This window comes from Acomys minous, assembly GCF_964271855.1.
Source record: "Acomys minous genome assembly, chromosome: 12".
Classification (NCBI taxonomy): domain Eukaryota; kingdom Metazoa; phylum Chordata; class Mammalia; order Rodentia; family Muridae; genus Acomys; species Acomys minous.
In genome coordinates, this window is record NC_140493.1 from 76730235 (window position 1) to 76752002 (window position 21768).

The 21768-nt window shown below is 46.2% G+C and overlaps 1 protein-coding gene across 11 annotated transcripts in view; it reads left to right on the forward strand.

The window, feature by feature from the left end:
- Window positions 1–415: 415 nt before the first annotated feature.
- SYNRG (synergin gamma) overlaps window positions 416–21768 on the forward strand; it is a 74729-nt gene continuing 53376 nt past the window's right edge. For 4 of the 11 annotated variants that reach the window (XM_084750489.1, XM_084750491.1, XM_084750492.1 and 1 more), the window contains exons 1-6: window positions 417–567; window positions 6649–6689; window positions 11795–11916; window positions 15862–15992; window positions 19343–19448; window positions 19874–19985. In XM_084750489.1, the coding sequence (XP_084606615.1) occupies window positions 497–567; window positions 6649–6689; window positions 11795–11916; window positions 15862–15992; window positions 19343–19448; window positions 19874–19985 (583 nt within the window). In that variant the 5' untranslated portion in view covers window positions 417–496. Of the gene's footprint in view, window positions 568–6648; window positions 6690–11794; window positions 11917–15861; window positions 15993–19342; window positions 19449–19873; window positions 20073–21768 lie in introns of all 11 variants that reach the window. The other 7 variants (XM_084750490.1, XM_084750493.1, XM_084750494.1 and 4 more) reach the window with 3 other exon arrangements.

Below are 21768 nucleotides of genomic sequence, written 5' to 3' on the forward strand. Positions count from 1 at the left end.
GGCAAGGTAAAAACAGCCTACATAGGTTCAGCATGATTGTGCTTGTGCCTTTCTTGGGAAGGAAACACTACAAGGCAAGATGGCAGAATCAAACACAAGAGTAGTGTACCTGGGAGGATGTCCTATTCATGTCTGCTGGGTTCATGTGCTGCTAACTAAAGTATCATGGATGCTGAAACGAGTCAGAGGGCCGTCTAGGATCTGTCTGCTGTGCAAAGGAGCAGCAAAGGAGCACCTGTGTCCCTCCATCCAGCTCAAAAACCAGGACCTACTCTGCACTAGTGCAGACCCGCGTTGACAAAGGTACCACTCAGGGTTCAGTGCTATGAACCCTGCAGCAAGCGGCGGGATCGCGCAGCTCGTGCCCGAAGACTCTGGAGTCACGTGGGCGCGTGGCCCCGCCCCGTCGTCGGCCCCGGCTTGGTGGGGCGGTGTCTGCCCCGGAAGTGCCTGTCTTCGGCTGACAGCTGCTGGCGCGGCAGCGGCCCGGAGCAAGATGGCGCTGCGGCCGGGAGCCGGAGCCAGCGGCGCGGCGGGGGCGGGCGCGGGGCCCGGCGGGGCAGGCAGGTGGGTCGGCGGGGCGCGGGACTGGCCGGATCGGCGGGATGGGCAGGTGGTGCGGAGCGCAGCGGCGACGGTTGCGGGGCGCAGGCGTCCTGGGGACCCACGGGGAGCGCGCTCCTGTGCAGGCTCCGCCGCCGCACCTGCTGCGGGGCCTTGAGCGCCCGCGTTTCCCTTCCAGACTTTCTGGGCTTGAGCTGCTACTGTTGGAGCGAAGGCTGAGACAATGAGAGCACAAAACCGTTTTGTTGTTGTTGTGTTTTTGTTTTTTTGTTTTTTTGAGAGTGACTGTATTGTCTTTCCCCTTATAGAGCGTCCTGTCCTGTCCCTTTTCTTCATGTACAAATAGGAAAATCTGAAGACCTTTGTCTTGAGTCTTGTAGATTAACTCAACACTTTTCTGCCTCCTTTTTAATAAGACATTTTGAAACAAAGAGAACTCACTGAGCAGAAGCGGTTATGCTCTTGTTACCACAAAAGCTTCCTGACCTGATTGAGCTCTTTTAAAAAAAATCTGCCCTTTGTTATATTTCAGATAATTACTAACCGGTGCTTCCTATAATCAGAATGACGAGAGACATTTGTAACTTAAGTTCACTATCATTTAACGAAATGCTTGATTCCAGAATTCCTGCACCCCGTTTCTATCATGACTTAAATCTGTGTTTAATTAGCTTACACATACAGCACACATATCCCAGGGTAAAATTAGCTTTTCATTTTCAAATGTCCTAAGTTATCTTTGGAAAGCGAAGTGTTTGGGCTTTTTCACGTGTAGTTTAATTTTGGATTCACTTGCACTCCAAATGTGGAAAGGATTTTAAAGTTCTCGCCTCTTACAGGTGCGTATATGATTATATACACTCAGTCGCAGGAGAAAAAAAAAAGCAGTCACTTGAATAAGCCAACTGTGTGTGGTGGGGTTTTCCGCTTCCTCTACGTGTCTTTCACATTAAATGTTGCTTCCTTTTTTTTTTTTTTGTCACTGTTTCTTAGGGGTTTTCTTTAGTGGTTGTTATAAATCGTTTTTGCCTGGAGAATATAAATACACGATGAGAATTTCTAAAGTGTTCCTAAATGGCATTAATATAATCAAATGTATGATTAATAATGGGACCAGTTCTAGGAATTTTTAAACAATTTGATATTTTTAGACACAGATGTTATCTTTATTTTTAGAGGGGGTAGGGAAAGACCCACGGTGCATTCCTTGATTTGGTTTATAGTATTTTAATGTCCAGCCAGCTGTGCTGGTGCATGCCACTGATACCAGTTCTGAAGAGATATAAGCAAGAGTTCAGACATGCTCGGCTACATGGCAAGTTTGAGGTCAGCCTGGGCACCCTGAGCTCCCTTCTTAAGGAAAAGAACTGGAACACCAACACGTGTGAACTCGAACAGGTTCCAGGCAGAGGGCACTGAGAAGTGGTTACAATGACCCTTTGAAAGGCATTTTGTGTTACATTTATTAGATACTTTCTTAGGCTGAGAAACTGTACACTCCAGTCAGGAATATTTTGGCTTGGAGAAAGCAGTGCTAAGGGCTAAAGTTATCTGATTAAAAAAAAAAAAACTGACATAGTAGCAAGTAGAAGAAAAACAAAGGTACTGGAGAGATGGCTCAGAGGTTAAGAGCACTGAATGCTCTTCCAGAGGTCCTGAGTTCAATTCCTAGCAACCACATGGTGGTTCACAACCACCCATAAATGACCTGATGCCCTCTTCTGGAATGCAGGTAGAGAACTATATACATATTAATAAATTAATAAATAAATCTTAAAAGAAAAACAAAAGCCAGCACTCTCTAAGCTTTCAGTGAAAAAAAAAAATTACCAACTGGAACCGATTCTGAGGCATTCTTTCTGCCTTAGATACTATTTCTTAAATACTTTCTTTTCGCTACTGAATTTTCTAAAAGTCTAGTCAACGGTAGCCAGCTACATGCAAACAGCTGCTTTTGCCCAATACACTGAACGGACTATCCTAGAGTAAAATGCCTGAAACTTATAAATGGCAGTATTTTCCCTTTAACCAAGTAACAGAGCCGAAAGCAATTGGAATGAGTCTCTAGTGACCCTGCTTGTAGTCATTAAATGCCGAAAAGTGTAGCACAACCACACTTAGCTAAACAGTAGTATTCGTGATGCTCAACCGCAGCAGTTCTCAACCTGTGGGTCGTGACCCCTTTGAGGATTGCATCTCGGATATTTACATTAAGAGTCGCAGCGGTCGCAAACTTACAGTTATGAAGTGGCAATGGAATAATTCTATGGTTGGAGTCATCACAACATAAAGAACTGTATTAAAAGGTCACAGCATTAGGAAGGCCGAGCGCCACTGCCCTGATGGGTTCAAAAGACACATAACCTGCCCCAGTGCTCACAAAGTAACCTTAGCACTTTGTTTCTCTGCTCTCTAGCAAGCGCTGTGGGTGCTTTGTCTCTCCGGCTTCTGCTGGTTCTTGGCTATCCTGGCATGTTTTTAAATGTAAATATTTGTGGGTTCCACCAACATAGGCAATAGTGAAGTTGATTTTCAGCTGTGTAGGGGGTAGAAGGAGGAAGAGAAAGGAGTTGGGATTGTGGGGGTGGGAGGGGGCGGGGCTAGCAAATGCTGTGGAAGCAACATACCTGCAGTGTCAGAAAGGCTGCTTTTGGATAGAGATTCTTGGGGTGAAAAGGAAAGGAAAAGTATGTCAGACTGAAAGAGGCCATGAGGGTAAAGTAGGGGACTCTGAGCCCCAGAGGCATCCTTCCGTGCTAAGTCCAGGTGCGTGCGTGTGCGCGCATCTTCTGATCTTTCCTGAATGATTCTCACCGGGGGTTGTATTAGAAGTATTAGAAACCAGAGCCTGGGGCTGTGCAAGGGTGGGGGTGGGGGTGGGGTGGGCGTGGTGGCGCACGCCTTTAATCCCAACACTCAGGAGGCAGAGGCAGGCGGATCTATGTGAGTTCAAGGCCAGCCTGATGTACGCAGCAAGTCTAGGACAGCAAGGGCTACACAGAGAAACCTTGTCGGGGGGCGGGGCGGGACGGGGGGGGGGGGTGGAGAAGAAAGAAACCAGAGCCTGAGGCCGAGAAGATCCATTGAGAAAACTGTATTTGGGAGTCCAGGCCTGAGACATGAAAGCCGGTAGGTAGCAAATGTAGGTTACAAGCAAAGCTTTGGGTCTGAGACTTGGCAGCATTTCAGTTAGGGTTTGACTCTTCAAGTCAAATTCTTCAAAGCGTGCTGCCATCCATACCCCACCCCGCCCCACCCCACCCCCTTCCTTCTCTCAAGTTTAGCTGTCTTATTAGCAGCTTCCTTAGCTACTTGTTAGGGCCTGGCTGGGGGTGGAGCTTGCTGCTAAGCGTCTTGACCTGAGTTCAACCTCAGGGACCCACAAGGTACAAGGAGAGAACTGACTCGCTCAAATTGTCCTCTGACCTCCACATGAACACCCCCTACACAGGCACGCACGCACGTACACACACACACAAATGTAACAAAATAGAATGTTATGGAGTTGGAGAGATTAACACTAGCACGGGGGAGTAATCTAGTAGCTGGCTGTAACTCCAGCTCCAAGGGATCTGACGCCCTCTTCTGGCCTCCGTGGGTATCCACATACAGAAACACAAATGAAAAGAAAAACATGTTAGTGCTAGTTAGCTAAATAGTTCCGTCATAAAAATACAGGAGTCACTAAACAACTGTAGATTGTTGAATTTTTATTAGATTAAGTCATATTTGTCAGTACACAGTTTTAAATGTGTGTTTAGCTTTTCAAATAGCTTTTATTTATAACAGGTATTTTTAAAATCATTTTTTAGATTTATTAATGTGTGTGGGTTTTACCTATATGTGTGCACTACACACATGCCTGGGGTCCTCAGAATCAGAAGAGGGTGATAGATCCTCTGGAAATGGAGTTACAGGTGACTGTGAGCCACCATGTGGATGCTGGGAACTGAACTCAAGCGTCTCTCCAGCCCTGTCATACATCCTGTATTTTCTCTCTGCTTGCCGTAGTTGGGACCTTGACAGATGTTGGCTTCTGTGTCCTCACTTGGCAAAGGGGGAAGCAGACGGGTAGGGGACTAAGGGGACTGCGACTGTAGTCTCTTTAGACTACAACGCCAAGTGTTTACAGAGCCACTCCACCATTCTTTAAGGCTGATTTGGCAAAGTCTTGCCTGGTTGCCTACTTAACTGTACCTCTCGCTACTAAGCTCCTCCATCTCCGTGTGTGAGTGGCGTCTCTTAAAGCAGATGGCTACCAGAGCTCCCCTTCCACTCACTTCTCATCCCGTGAACAGCCCAGCACGGTGGCACACGGCTATGGTCCTAGCTACTCAGGCGACGAGGTGTGCTCCACCAGGCCCAGCTTGAGTAACGAATGTTTCTAACCCTGCTGAACTGCTTGCTCCTTGGGGTCCCTCCCCAGGCCTGTCGCTGGGCTGCCCTGGCCAGCACAAAGCACCCCAGTCCATGTAGTCGCCCCAGCTCAGCACCCTCCTTGAGGGGTCTCTGCCTTCTCACTGCTGGGCCCCACCCTGGCAGCTGCTGGGTTCTCCCCAGTCTTCCTCTTCCATATCTGGTGCCCACTGCTTTTCCATCCCTCCTGCCTTACTTATCGCTCTTTTAAAATAACTCATTAAGAACACTGTGGCATTTTCTAGGCCAGTTCTTTTTACTTCCATATGCTGCCATTAAAGCAAGCTCCTAAAACACACTTTGTGGCATGTTGTTCTTCTCAAAATGTCTGATAGCAGAGATGTCACATCCAAACCACAGTCTCTCTCATAGGGTACCGTGGGGTACGGTGGGATACCGTGGGGTACGGTGGGATACCGTGGGGTACGGTGGGATACCGTGGGGTGCGGTGGGATACCGTGGGGTGCGGTGGGATACCGTGGGGTGCGGTGGGATACCGTGGGGTGCGGTGGGATACCGTGGGGTACGGGGGGATACCGTGGGGTGCGGTGGGATACCGTGGGGTGCGGTGGGATACCGTGGGGTACGGTGGGATACCGTGGGGTGCGGTGGGATACCGTGGGGTGCGGTGGGATACCGTGGGGTACGGTGGGATACCGTGGGGTGCGGTGGGTATACCGTGGGGTACGGTGGGAATACCGTGGGGTACGGGGGGATACCGTGGGGTGCGGTGGGATACCGTGGGGTACGGTGGGATACCGTGGGGTACGGTGGGATACCGTGGGGTGCGGTGGGATACCGTGGGGTACGGTGGGATACCGTGGGGTACGGGGGGATACCGTGGGGTGCGGTGGGATACCGTGGGGTGCGGTGGGATACCGTGGGGTACGGGGGGATACCGTGGGGTACGGGGGGATACTGTGGGGTACGGGGGGATACCGTGGGGTACGGGGGGATACCGTGGGGTACGGGGGGATACCGTGGGGTACGGGGGGATACCGTGGGGTACGGGGGGATACCGTGGGGTGCGGGGGGATACCGTGGGGTGCGGGGGGATACCGTGGGGTGCGGGGGGATACCGTGGGGTACGGTGGGATACCGTGGGGTACGGGGGGATACCGTGGGGTACGGGGGGATACCGTGGGGTACGGGGGGATACCGTGGGGTATGGTGGCACCAGAGTTTCTGTTTGGGCTGAAGGAAAAGCCCTGAACATGACTAATGAGTGGCGGTAATGGTTTCAACACTGTAAATGTCCTCAATATCACTGAATTATGTGCTTAAAATTATCCAAAGGATAACATTTTACAGTATACACACACACACCAGCTTCTGACATAGAATATTCTAAATAAAAAAATATTTTAAAGACTTATAGCTGGCTCATGCACATTGTTCTAGCCCTGAGGAGATGGAGGCAGGAGGATTGTGCTTCTCTGTGTATCCGGGCTGTCTTGGAACTCACTCTGTAGACCAGGCTGCCCTCAAACTTACAGAGATCCACCTGCCTCCGCCTCCCTGAGTGCTGAGAAAAATTTTAATATATTAATAAGGCATCATTGTACTACTGGGCCGACAGCAGGCTCTGTCTGATTCTTTCATTTGTCCAGGAATCGGGTTTTGTTTGAAAATTTACACAGAACTGACTTGTTTGTGTTCTGGTTTCAGCTTCATGTTTCCTGTCCCAGGTGGAATGAGACCCCCACAAGGTATGTGAAAGCTTACGTTTCCTTGTCAGTACTGGAATGGAACCAAGGGCCTCATACACACTAAGCCAGGTCCTCAGACCCCAAGCTGAAGTTGCTTTTTACTGTTTCTGAACGAGAAATTAAATGGATAAGAAAATAAGTTATGAGCTGAGTGTCGCGGTGCACTCCTTTAATCCCAGCACTCAGGAGGCAGAGGCAGGCAGATCGCTGTGAATTCAAGGCCAGTCTGGTGTACAGAGTGAGTCTAGGACAGCCAAAGCTACACAGAGAAACCCTGTTTCGAAAAGCCAAAAAAAAAAAAAAAAAAAAAAAGAAAAGAAAAGAAAGAAAGGTAGGTAGGTAGGTAGATAGGTGAGTCTCAGTGTTTGGTTTTGTTGTTGTTGTTGTTGTTGTTGTTTTTTGTTTTTTAAGACAGGGTTTCTCTGTGTAGCCTTGGCTTTCCTGGACTTACTTTGTAGACCAGGCTAGCCTTGAACTCACAGTGATCCACCTGCCTCCGCCTCCCAAATGCTAGGATTAAAGGTGTGCACCACCACGCCTGGCTGTGGGTCTCAGTTTTATCCATTTATAGGGATAAACTTCTGTCTCTTAGCTGTAGAACTGGAGCCCGCTGGTGTCAATTCTAGCCTTACCTTGAAGGCACCAGGAGTTAGGGTGTAACATTTTGACCCATCCTGCCATAAACAGGAACTGAGGGAGAGGTTACCCACACTTGCATTGCTTCTTTCTGCTCCCTTCTTCAGTCCCACTAACTTCCCCCTTTGCTCCCCTCTGCCCCAGCTGCTTTTGAAAAGTGGCCCTTCTCACAAAGCCAGTGCCGGTTGGCTACAGGAGACTCACAGGGGAAACAGAAGCTCCTAGGTCACCAGCAGAGATGAAAGATAAAGGGCACTCAGAGCAGGCGGGCAAAGCTCACTCCGACTCTCTCTCCATCAGTGGGAGAGGCTGAGTTTCAGGCCAACCTTCCAAGGAGCAGTTGTATTCTTTTCATTGTGTGCGCGCGTGTGTGTTTTATAAGCCAGCTGTGCGCAGATGTCCCAGATTTCCATCAAATGGTCTATGGTATTCGGCTGTACTTACAGTTGTGTTTACTGTCATGTGTGGCTCATTGCTTTGCAGGTTTTTACACACTGAGGTGAAAATCCACACACAGAACACAGAAAATGAACAAAAAAAAATGGTGTGTGTGTGTGTGTAGTGCCTGGGTGTATATTTGTGTACCACAGATGTGTTAGAGTCCATGAAAGTCAGGAGAATTGTCAGATCCCCTGGAACAGGAGTTACAGGTGGTTATGAGCCACCATGTGGATGCTGGGAATTGAACCCAGGTCCTCTGTCAAGAGCAGCAAGTGCTTTTAACCACTGAGCCATCCCTTTATTCCCTGAAATTTGGAATTGTTTTGGAGGGATTGTTTTGTTGTTGTTTCAGTGTTTTTTGTTTTGTTTTGTTTTGTTTTGTTTTTTACATTCATGTAGTGTGTGTATCAGTGCCACACTGAGTGCGTGTGCAGAGTAAGAGGTTCGTGGCAGCTGGCTGTCCCCTTCCACCTGACAGTTCTAGGTACTGAACTTATGCTCTCAGGTTTGGCAGCAAACCCCTTACCCACTGAACCAACTCACCAGCCCTTGTTTTGTTTATGAGATAGGATTTCATGTGGTCTAGACTGGAATGGAATTCACTGTATAGTTGAGGATGACATTGTACTTTTTAAAAAAAAAAAGATGTATGTAGTTTCTGTATATGAGTACTCTATCTGCATGCATGCACACCTGCATGCCAGGAGAGGGCATCAGATCCCTGTTTAGATGGTGGCGAGCTACCATGTAGTAGCCAGGAGTTGAACTCAGGACCTCTCGAAAAGCAGACAGTGCTCTTAACCACTGAGCCGTCTCTCCAGCCCTCCAACCTTCAACTCTTGATTCTACTGCCTCCACCTCCCGTGTGCCGGGATCACGGGCGTGCACTACTTTGTCCAGCGTGAGGGTTTTTAAAAAGTGTTTTAGAGTAGATTTTGATTATTGAAGACCTGAAGCACAGATCATTTCTAAAAATATATACAACCAACAGGAGTATTGATTGATCACGAGACGAGGAGAGAAAACTTAATTTTTACTTTGTATACTTTTATGCTTTAAAAGTTATACCAAATACCTAAATGGTCCATTCAAAGATGAAATGAAGCCATCCGTGGTGGCGCACACCTTTAATCCCAGCACTCATAAGGTAGAGGCGGGTGGATCACTGTGAGTTTGAGGCTGGCCTGGTCTACAAAGAGAGTCAGGACAGCCAAGAAAAAAGAAAAAAGAAAAAAAGAAAGATGAAATGAACATTAGGACGTAAAGATTAGAGGGAAACTGGCTGTGCTGAGCCTGCTCTGGTTATCCATGACACCGCAGTCTTTGCCTTTGGTGGCCTTTGAGACACTATTTATTTATTTATTTATTTATTTATTTATTTATTATATATACAGTGCTCTGCTTACATGTACACCTGCAGGCCAGAAGAGGACATCAGATCTCATTATAGATGGCTGTGAGCCACCATGTGGTTGCTGGGAATTGAACTCATGACCTCTAGAGGAGCAGTCAGTGCTCTTAACCTCTGAGCCATCTCTCCAACCCAGAGACACTCTTTTTTCAGGCATCTGTGTTGCTGCCCTCCTCCCTCCCTCCCTCCCTCCCTCCCTCCCTCCCTGTTCTTGTGCTCACACCGCCCTGTTGGCAAAAACATGGCACAGAGGAGCAAGCACAGCATTCTCTGGCTCTTGTCTTCCCATTACTCTGTGGTATTTGTTGCCCCAGCTCTTACCATAACCTGACTTGTAGGGTTTTGTGTTGCTGTTGTTTTGTTTCATTATTTGTTGTCTCCAAGTACAACATGATTCCATAGGGTGACGCTCTGGTTTTGTTCCTCGCTATGTTCTGAGCACGGTGCCTGCCATGGAGTAGACCCTTGAGACCTGAACAAATGGCGGAATGAATAAACAAGTAGCTCGCCTCCACTAGCTGTTACCTGTAAATGCAAATGTCTGTGCTTCCGAAACTAGGCAGTAAGAAAAGTGGAAAGCAAATGAAAGGACAAGGTAGATCTACTAGACTGGTCTCTCCCTTACCGTTCAGTACACGTTCAGTTTTTTAAATAGCGTCTGACTGTATATTCCGGCCTCTAACTTCTGATCCTCCTGCCCTAGCCTGCCCAGTGCCGGGATTACAGGTGGTTTCCACCATGACTGACAGCTTCTGCACTTCTTTAAGTTGAGTATTTGGTTTAGGGGAGTGGAGGGCGAGAGAGGGAGAGAAGAGAGAAGGGGAAAAAAAGGGAATGGCCTGGGTATGAAGGCACGTACTCTTAATCCCAGCACTCAGAGGCAAAGACAGGCACATCTCTGTGAATTTGAGACCAGTCTAATCTATACAGTGATACCCTGTCTCAAAAGCAAACCAGGAAGCTCAACTTCTAGCTGTCTGCATTACTGTCCACACTCGGAACCGTACAGTCAGGTTTTTACAGTGTTCCTGTGATGTTAAGTAAGCTAGGGAGTTGGTATTGGGCTGTATTCATGACTATCCTCAGCTAAGCTGCATGTGCAGCCCACAGGTTGGACACACCTGTTAGAATCAATGAGCTTGCAGGGTGTGGTAAGATACAAAATTATAATGTAATTTGTGCTCAAGCTATGATTTTATTCACTGTCGTGCATAAGGCATATGGACCTGTTCCTTATTGTAGTAGACGTTTACTGTTTACTGAACCCCAAAAGGCTGTTTGTTCTTCTCTGCTCTTGGGAATATTTCATTGGGAAAGTTTGGGAGATACTGGTGCTCAGGATATGTCCCCGTGGTTTTCCTGTCCTTGTAGGATATATGTTTCACATAGCGACAACCGTTTTGTGTAAATGCTTATGTAAGGACAGGGAAGAAAGAAATAGCATTTCTTTGATAAAGTAAGCATTAAATGGTTTTACAGATGAGAAGCCAAGGCGTAGAACAAAGTTAAGAAAAGCCAGGAGTGGTTGGTGCACACCTGTAATCCCAGCACTCAGGAAGTTAGAGGCCAGCCTGGCAGGAGAGAGAGAGAGAGAGAGAGAGAGAGAGAGAGAGAGAGAGAGAGAGAGAGAGAGGGAGAGGGAGAGGGAGAGGGAGTGTCAGAGTCCCAGAGACAGAGAGACAGAGTGAGGGCATGAGCCACCACAGGTAGTACATAACACTTGGTTTCCAGAGTTCACAATTTCAAGTGTTAGTGTCTACTATTATATAGCAGGTGACCCTGACACTTTCCTAAATAAGCATTTTGTTATTTGCAATGTGCCTATGAGTCAGGACTCTGAGCGTGCCTTTGCTGGGTGGTTCTGGCTCAGAGCATCTTGTGAGTTGCGGTAAAGCTGTCAGGCAGAACTGCAGCCACCTGAAGGTTTTATGGAACGGAAAGATCTGCTTCCAAGATGGCTCATTCAAAGTGGCAGACTCAGGCTGCCCCTCTGGAGGGGGCCCCAGATCTCCACATGGACTCTCCTACGGCCAACTTGAGTGTCCCTGTGGTGCAGCTGTGGCTTTCTCCCAGCACAAGTACTCCCAAGAAAGCAAGAAGGAAGCTGATGACTAGCCTCGGGAGCCAAGGTGTGGTGGCACACATCTGTAATTACAGCTTCGGGAGATGGAGGCAAGAGGCTCGGGCCAGCCCTTCAGTCACATGAGATCTTGTCTCAGAAAGAACTGGGCTGGGAAGTTGCATGCTGTCACCACCACAATAGCCTGTTAGCTGCGCGAGGTCAGCATAGAGGAAAGGGTACAAGCTTATGCGTACCGGGGGCTCAGAGATCACTGGGGCCCGCGGTGAAAACTGAGTATTGTATTAATTCCACGCTCTTCATCTCATATTCATATTCAAGTTCGGCATAACCAATATTACTTTCACTTAAGAAAGGAAATTGTATAGCTTGCCCAGGATCACACAGCTAAGTAGATGATGGGATTCTCATCAGGACCCTACTGCCTTTGCCACTGTAATATGCAGCTTTTCAATTAGCGAGTCCTCTGGGTGTCATGGTCTCAAGGAAACAAACCTTAGGACATGTTGATTTTAATAATACCTTGGTGTCTTCCAGCAGGCCTGATGCCGATGCAGCAGCAAGGATTTCCTATGGTCTCTGTCATGCAGCCCAACATGCAAGGCATGATGGGAATGAATTACAGCTCTCAGATGTCCCAAGGACCCATTGCAATGCAGGTACTTGCTTCTCAGTTGATTGTCTATAAAGTTACTGCTTCTTGTTGGGCATCTGCACGTCCAAGAGCTCTGGCTCGATGTTGTGTTTGCATTTTTAATGGCGTTTTTATTATATCCGGGTTCAGGGGATCCTGTTTGCCTTGACCTCCCAAGTAGGTGGAATTGTCGGTGTATTGCCACAGTACAGTTCAGACTCAAAGACTCACGCGTGCTAGCTAACTATCTTAGTTACTTTTCTATTGCTGTGATAAAACACTATGATGAAGGCAACCTATAAAAGAAACAGTTATTGGGGCTTCCAGTTTCAGATGGTGAGGCCTTCACCATCATGGCAGGCAGCAGGGAGGCAGGCACTGGGGCAGTAGCTGAAAGGTCACATCCTTATCCACAAGTCAGAGGCAAAGAGAAAGAGCTCGCTGGGAATGGTACTGGGGTTTGAAGCATCCAAGCCTGCGCCCCATGGCACACCTCCTCCAATAAGGCCACGCCTCCTAATCCTTTCCAAATGCTTTCACCCACTGGGGATCAAGCATTCTAATACATGGCCCTGTGGGGGCCATTCTCACTCGCATCACCACAGTGCTGTTCTAAATATTAGTTATTGGAATTAGCAGACTAGACCGTGGAGCTGTGTGTTCTTTTCTTTCTGGAACTATGTCTTTCATGATCTAAGAAATAAAAGCTGAAATAGATTAAAGAAAAAAATCTCGGTAGGGAATTCAAAATTATAAAAAGTGACAAGGCAGATTTAAGCAATTTCAGAACTGAAAGATATACTAACCAAAAGAAGAGTCCAGTGGATTTAACAGGAGATTAGAACTAGCTGAAGAGCATAGCGGTACACGCCTTTAATCCCAGCGCTCGGGGGGCAGAGTTAGGTGTCACTGTGAGTTCCAGGCCAGCCTGGTCTACAAAGTCCAGGATAGCTAAGGCTACACAGAGAGACCCTGTCTCAAAGAAAGAAAAAAGAAAGAGTATGTGCGCAGAGCTGGGGAGCTGGCTTTGCAATGGAAATGCTTGATGGCAAGTATGAGGGTGGCGTTTGGACCTCAGAAACTCATTTAAATGCCTGGTGGGCATGGTGCCCTGCCTTCTATAAATCCAGACCTAGAAGATGGAGACAGAGGATCCCCAGAGCCAGCATGCTAGCAAAACTGGGCTCAGATGAGAGACCCTGTCTCAATAAATAAGGTGGAAGAGTGATTGAAGATTATTCTGGGCATCAACCTGGGACCTCCACATGCGTGGCCATCCATATGCAAGAGTGCCATGCACGTGCATGCATACACACACACACACACACACACACACACACACACACACACACACCACAAAATGGAAAGAGAAGTGTGTGATAGAGCGTGATGATACAAGAGAAGGCTTAATATGTGTTTAGTCAGAGTCCTAGAAAAAAAGGAAAAACAGAATAAGCTGGAAAAGTAATAACTGAAACATCTCCTGGATGGTTGGTTGACGGTGCTCCCGACTAGACAGGGGAAGCTACTGAGTACTCATGTGGGCTGTGTCCACTCTCCTCGATGTGCACTGGTTGCTCCAAGATTTAGCATTCTGCAGTAGCTGTGATTCCTGTGGTCGGGAGTTCAGGGATGTTTCTAGTTGAGTGGTTCTGATTTGGAGTCCTTGGTGAGGTCAGGATAGTGGTTGTGGATATATTCACTAGAAAGCTTGACTGAGGGGAAGGCATCTGCTTTCAAGGGCCCATCACAGGCTGGCAGTTGGTACCATCCGATGGCCTCCATTCCCAGATGAGCCTCCAAGTTCACACGAGTGGTTGGAGGGACCTGCAGGAGCTCCCGGAACTCTCCTGACCCGGCCCGTGCAGCCATTCTCTAGTAAAGGAACTGTCCTGGGGCTGTGCTGCAGGGGCACGGATACCTGATAGCCAGAATAAGTAAACAGAAATCCTGGGCACATCATAGAGAAGACAGGAGACAGATGAAGAAATTGATAACTAAGGGTCACCGGCATGGCTCAGTGGCTAGAGCAGCTTCCCGCTGAAGCCTGATGGCCTGAGTTTGATCCTTAGAGCTCACAGAAAGATGAAAAGAGAGAACTAATGCCACAGGTTAGCGTATAACCTCCACATACACAGTGTGGTACCTGCATGGGTGTACTTGCACTACACAGAGAGATGCTGTCTTGAAAAAAAGAAGAAAAGAAAGAAAGAAAGAAAGAAAGAAAGAAATTGACAGGAGACTTGAGGATGTCTGTACAACCATCTTAATGTTGAACTGTGGAGTCTAATCTGAGCAGGAAGAGAAGTGAGAGAAGCGAGGCCTTGATGAAGACGGATAGTAGGAAAAGGGGTGAAACTAACAGAGTTGGGGTATTACTAAGAAGAAAATTGCTGCTATAAGTGAGCTAAAAGGAAGGTCAGTGGAAGCCAAGTGTTAAGATGCTTAAAATAAAAAAATACAAGAAGTTTAAGGAGGCGTGTTTATTTTACTGATAGACTAGTGACGTGGCAATAGAACGGGAGGTCGGGCACGATTGTGGTGTTGTAGCGGGGACAGCAAAGGCCAGAGACCCGAAGGCACAGTGTCGGGTAACTTGTTGACTTTACCAACAACACTTTAGGGGTAGCATGGAAGAAATAACATTTTAAGCCTTGCGTTGAAAAAGAAAGGCTGGCCTGTAGAAGGGGAGAGGCGAAGGGAAAGAAAGGAGAAAGAAGGAGAGGAGGGACCCTGAGTTTGGGGCTAGCCTGGGCAACATAACAAGGCCCTCACCTAAAAAAGAAACAGACAAGAGAAAGTTAGACGTTGATAGACCAAGTGCAGTGGGGGTGGGGAAGTTTGTGGACCAAAATTAAACCCAATAAACTGTTTCAGGTTTTTTATTTTATTTTTTTCAAGATTTATTTATTTATTATGTATACAGTGATCTGCCTGCACACCTGCACACCAGATCTGCTTATAGACGGTTGTGAGCCACTATGCGGTTGCTGGGAATTGAACTCAGAACCTCTAGAAGAGCAGCCAGTGCTCTTAACCACTGAGCCATCTCTACAGCCCCTATTGATATATAATTTACTATTGATTAGATCTGTTATTTTCTGTAAAAGTTTATATTATTACAGCTGTGATATAAGCAACAAGCACTCTTAACCACTGACCATCTCTCCACCCCAAAATGTTTATTATAAATACTAGGAGCCAAGTTCAGTATTATCTGTGGAGTGACTGCCTTATGCCAAGGTCTTCACTGATGCAGGGAAAACAAAGATGCATACATATGCTGTGACCCAGTTCCTCAAAGCACGTGGACCCCTGAGCACACTAGAGCATAGCTACGTGTTTCCACACAGCCTGAAGGCATTCATACCATTGATGTCCTATCACAACAAAGTCAATATGTAGCCTACATTTTTAAATCTTTCACTAGAACATACATATGTCTTACTAATAAAAATACTTTGAAATAATTTTGCAAGTTACTTTTTTAATAATTAAAAAGAAAACCTGTTGTTTTTAGCAAACTCTCAATTGTTCAGTTTTACCAATGAGGACTGGGTGAAAACCTGCTCGCTATGAGAGGCAGAGAAAGCACCCAGCTGGCCTTCCTCCTCAGCCGACGTCCCGGAAGGAACCCATGCCATCTCAAAACTCCAACACTGAGTGCCCCTCCCTTCTACTTCCTGTGCGTCTCTCTACCCATTCTCCTGACTTCCTCTTACTTTCTATGGCTTTTTCCTATGTTCCATCCCTGTCGACTGGTTGCTTGTTCCACCTCCTGACCTATGGTTGATTTTATTTAATTCAAGCGGAAAGGTCTCGGATTAAAGGCATATGCTAGGGCTGGGCCGCACCACAACTAGAAACAGGTTTTTCTAGTAAACAACACAGTCTCAGGGTTTACCTTGTGAACAAATATCCTGCAACAAAAACCCATATATTTTTTTAATCTGTTGCCTGTTTCTTCTAGGCAGGAATACCGATGGGACCAATGCCAGCAGCGGGTGTGCCTTTCCTGGGGCAGCCACCATTCCTGGGCATGCGTCCTGCAGGCCCACAGTACACACCAGACATGCAGAAGCAGTTTGCGGAAGAGCAACAGTAAGAGACCCCCAGCATCCAGGGGTAACAGGGTTACACAATAGCGTCTACTCTATAGATTATCAAATGTTCTGTAGCTTGAAGCTGAAAGAGATGACTTGCCTTTAGGACACTTTAAAAATAGGTTTGTTTGATTTTGAGACAGGGCCATTTATTTATTTATTTATTTTAATTTATTTTGGTTTTTTTGAGACAAGGTTTCTCTATGTAGCCATGGCTGTCCTGGACTCACTTGCATTGTAGACCAGGCTGGCCTCGAACTTACACCAATCCACCTACCTCTGCTCCGGAGTGCTGGGATTAAAGGTGTGCGCCACCATACCCAGCTTGAGACAGGGCCCTTTACTTTTGTAAGCCGTTTAGAGCCAGCTGAATGCTGTGGCACTCACGTGACAGCCCAGCCTCTCGGGAGGCTGAGGTGGGAGGAGCGTGAGGTTAAGGCCAGGCGGGCAACGTAACAAGGGTCTATCTCAGACGAAACAAAACAAAAAACAAAGAAAAAATATGTTCAGTTCCAAAGGGACCTCATGGGTCCTTTTGTTCAAACTTCTTGTTTTCTGTCTGAGGGAAGGGAGAACCAGAGAAATGAAGCAGTTTGTCAGCCCAGGTTACAAAGACACCAACAGACCTGGTTGTCTCACAGGCCCCTGCTTCTCAGAGCATGGCTTCTGCTCCTGGAGACACTGCCTTCCTTCCCAGGGAGAGTCCCTGCATGTTTGGTTGGGGTTTGTTTTGTTGTTGTTCATGTTGTTATTTTGATTTATGGAAAGAGTAACAAAAAATGTCCAGTGTGGCCTTGAGTTTGCAGTCTTTGTGCCCAGGCCTCTCAAATGCAGGCTTATAGGTTTTGCCTCTACACCCAGCTTCCTAACGTGGCTGCTGGGGCTTCTTTTGTTTGACGGTATAGTCTAGCGTCTAGGCAAGCGCTGTACCACAGAGCCGCCTCCAGCCGCCACAGCAAAGCGTGCTTTTATGTTCATTTGCCTCCCTGGACTTTGGAGTGCACCGAGAGTCTTTCCTCTGCTGCTGGGGATACCGTCTGGGGGTGCAGGACGTGGTTCATGTTCCCTGCCAACTAAAGAATTAAAAAGCAGGAAGGAAATATTACTGGAGATCTTGGGGAGTCCCAGCAGAACCACCATATGGTACTGGGGAACTGAGGTCCCCTCTTGGGGTTCTTAGTCTTCTTGATAATAGAATTTAAAAATGGATACGAAGGTGATTTTAAGGACAAACAGAAGATCAAGGACCGCTTATTAGAGTCTGAAAGGGAAACCCCAGGGCAGGCAAGCTGTAGCTCTCACAGCTGTCTGGAGCGGGGAGAAGGAGGTCAGCTAGCTCAGAGATTGACCACGTGGTGACAGGCAGCCACATGGCAGGGCAAGGGGGCCTTAGACACAGGATGAGGAAGCCCAGAGTGAGCAGGGGGAGCTTAAGAGCATCCAGAAGAAAAAGACACAAGAGGAAAAAAAGAAATAATTACACTTTTCTGAGTCAGGCCTCAGAAAGGTGGGCACCTCGTAGGGACTACACCAGGGGAAGGGGATTCTGGGAAGGGAAGGCAACCTTAGTTAGGGTTTTATTGCTGTGAGGAGACACCATGACCACAGCAACTCTTATGAAGGAAAACATTTAACTGGGGCTGGCTTCCGTTTCAGAGGTTTAGTCCAGTGTCATCATGGTAGGGAACATGGTGGCACGCAGGCAGACACGGTGCTGGAGAAGGAGCTGAGAGTTCTACATCTTGATCCACAGTCAGTAGACAGAGATTGTGTGTCACTCTGGGTGTGGCTTGAGCCTAGGAGACCTCCAAGTTGGCCCAACAGTGACACACTTCCCCCAACAAGGCCTAATAGTGCCCCTACCTATGGGCCAACCATTAAAACACATGAGTCTGTGGGGGCCATAACTCGTCAAACCACCACAGGCATGTTACCATTTTTTAGCTGATAATTTGAAAAATATTTTTGGTTTGGTTTGGTTTGGTTTTTTGAGACAGGGTTTCTCTGTGTAGTCTTAGCTGGCCTAGAGTCACTTTGTAGACCAGGCTGGCCTTGAACTCAAATCAATCTGCCTGCCTCTGCCTCCTGAGTGCTGGGTTTAAAGGCATGCGCCACCATGCCCGGCTTGAGGGGAGAGGGGAAATATATATATATATATATTGTTTTTGTTTTTCAAGACAAGGTTTCTCTGTGTAGTCTTGGCTATCCTGGACTTACTCTGTAGAGAAGGCTGTCCTCGAACTCACAGTGATCCTCCTGCCTCTGCCTCCTGAGTGCTGGGATTAAAGGCGTGCACTACCACGCCTGGCTTGAAAAATATTTTTAAATTAAATAAAATTACATACATCCTTCTCTTTCCTCCCTTGAGTCCTCCTTATAAACCCTCCCCTTGCTCTCAAATTTATGGTCTCTTAAGTACAACCTATTCAGTCCATATAATTTTACTTATATGCATATAATTTCAGAGCTGACACTTGGTGTTAGATAATTTATTGGATGGTTCTTTCTTTCTTCCTTTAAAAAAAAAAAAGGATTTTATTTAGTTTATGTATGAGTGCTCTATCTGCATGCGCACCTGCTTGCCAGAAGAGGGCATCAGATCACATTATAGATGGTTATGAGCCACCATGTGGTTGCTGGGAATTGAACTCAGGACCTCTGGAAGAGCAGTCAGTGCTCTTAACTATTGAGCCATCTCTATCTTTTTCTTTTCTTTTCTTTCTTTTTTGTTTGTTTTTTGTTTTGTTTTTCTGAGCCAGGGTTTCTCTGTGTAGCCCCGGCTGTCCTACACTCACTTTGTAGACCAGGCTGGCCTCAGACACACAGCCTGCCTCTGCCTCCCAAGTGCTGGGATTAAAGGTGTGGCCACCACTGCCCATCTGAGCCATCTTTTTCTTAAGGTGAACATGCCTTCCTGGGTTGGTCCCATAGCTAGGCTTCTGGCCTTGCCCCATTGAGTTACTCCTTAAGGAAGAATACAAGGCCATGTCTCCTCCTAGAGATGAGTTTCTCTCTTTACACTTGGCGCTATTTCAATTGTAGGATGCTGTCTGGCATGCAGAGGCCCTGGGTTTCATACCCCCCCCCCAAAAGCTTTCTTTGCTTTGCAAATTAGGTAAGGAATAAAAGCATACATGTAAATTAAATGAATCATTCTGTAGAATCATTTAAAGTATTTTAGAGCTAGTTTGAAGAAGAAACAGATTGTCATAAGAAAATTACATATAATTAGGAGTGAAGATTATAATTCTAAAAATGCAAGTTGGTATTGCTGGAGCTGACAGTGTAGGTCTGAATGTAGCCATTACTTCCTGAGGCTGAATGTTGGTGTGATTGTTTTTCCTTCAGAAAACGATTCGAACAGCAACAAAAACTCTTGGAAGAAGAAAGAAAAAGACGCCAGTTTGAAGAGCAAAAACAAAAGCTCAGACTTCTGAGTAGTGTGAAACCCAAGGTGACGTATGCACTGCCATGGGGTGATAGGAAGTAGATTTGTCATAGAACATCTCAGTATCTCATAGTCCTGTCCAAGAGTATTTGCGAATGAACCTTTTAAAGTTTTTATATTCCATAAAATGTCCTCTTTTGCCTTTATTTTATATACTTACATATCTTTCCAGCTTGGAAAATTAATTATCACAAATACGTAGTGAGAATATCAGAGCTGACGCGCAGTGTGGCTGCTCATTCCTGAATTCCTGAACCTCAGGGTTGAAGGCAAGAGGGTGGCCATGTGCAGGTCTTAGTCAGCCTGAGCTAGACAGTGGGCTCTACAGCAAACCTCGTCTCGGAAGGAGGAGGAGACAAGGATGCTGGAAGTCGGTATCGGTGCTTTGGTTGGAGAAGGGAAGAGCTAAGCACGGGCTTTCTGTCTTGCAGACGGGGGAGAAGAATAGAGACGATGCTTTGGAAGCCATAAAAGGAAACTTGGATGGGTTTTCCAGAGATGCTAAGATGCACCCCACTCCAGCATCCCACCCCAAGAAACCAGGTAGCTTTCATTTTAAGAGACACGAAAATGTTCTTTCCTTGGAAGGCGTTGATCATCCTCCTGTTTGCTTGGCCTTTGTGCGTGAAGGTCAGTGCCGAGTTCTTTCTTCAAGCTAAATTCAGATTTGAATATTTTGAAATGTAGGGTTCTGACCCAGTTAAGAGACAAGCTGGAGGTTAAAATCCTTAGCCCTCTGCTTAGACATCACTTTGATAACTCACTCAGGAGGCAGAGGTGGGGGCCTGGTTTGCTGAGACTGCATAGAGACCCTGTCTTAAAAAAAGAAAAAAGACAGTCTGTAGACTCAAAGAAACCTAGTGAGTTTACTAATCCATTGTCATTATTAGGACAGGTGTACTCTCATGAACTCGGTCAGATTTCATTGTTCATGTGACAAATGCCCATTTCTAAATAGTCATGCCTGTGATATTTCTCAGGAAAGTTCAGTTCCTTCAGTAAATTTCTTTGTAGTTTTTAATCCTGACATAATCAAATAAAACTACCTTTTAGAGAAGCAGGGCAAATGGTTTTTTTGTTGTTGTTGTTGTTTTGTTATTTTAAGCACTAAGATAAATTGTCTTGTCTGAAAAATGTTTTTTGTCTTTTTAAAATTAAATATTTTGACATTTTTAAATCAGATAATCTCAATAATAGTATTCCATAGTAAATAAACAGTTTTCTTTTTTTTTTTTTTTTTTTTTTTTTTTTTTTATTTTATTTTATTTATTGCATATGAGTACTTTATCTGCAGAAGAGGGTATCAGATTACATTATAGATGGTTGTGAGCCACCATGTGGTTGCTGGGAATTGAACTCAGGACCTCTGGAAGAGCAGGTGGCGCTCTTAACCACTGAGCCATCTCTCCAGCCCTAAACAGTTTTCATAAATCGTTCAACAAACCAAAAAGTACTATCTTCTGCTAGAAAATATTGCATCAATAAATTTTATCTTAAATCCTTATGTTTTAGTATCTCTTACAAGTTAATATCAGGAGAAAACAATCTAATATTGACACTGTTCATTGTTACATTAGTAGGTAGCAAAGCAATTCACTCAGGATAAAAATAATAATAAGAAAAAAAAACAACAGCTGGACATAGTGGCACACGCCTTTTAACCGCTGCAAGAATAAGGAAGAGGCAAAGGCAGATGGATCTCTGAGTTTGAGGCCAGCCTGGTCTACAGAGCAAGGTCCAGGATAGCCAGGGCTATAATTAGAAACCCTGTCTAGAAAAACATAATAAAAAAAAATGGAGCTTTCGGTGAGCTTTATGTTAAATGTGGCCCTTGGAGGGCACATTCTTTATGGAAGTGAACCTCACACATAATGATAAAAAGCTACAGTGTGACTGGGCAGGTGGCTCAGTAGGTAAGAGTGCTTGCCCAGCAAGCATGAGGACCTAAGTTCAAATCCCAAGCACCCCTATAAAAACCCATGTGTGCCTGTAACTTCAATGCTGTGAGCAATGAGATTTTGTTCATTTTATGCAGCATTCTTATACAAGTGCACACACAGAGAGAGCGAGAGACATCTTTCTAGGGCTGAGTGTGGTGGTACATGCCTTTAGTCCCAGCACTCAGGAGGATCACTGTGAGTCTGAGACCCGCCTGATCTATAGAGTGAGTTCCAGGAAAGCCAGGGCTTAGTAGAGAGACTCAGTCTCAAAAATCAAACAAATAAACAAAGACAATAAATATTATCTAGATACAGCACTTGGATTTCAGAAGTAACTGCCACTTGGATAACACCTTGAGTACTACCTAATTGAATGAGAGAAGGGA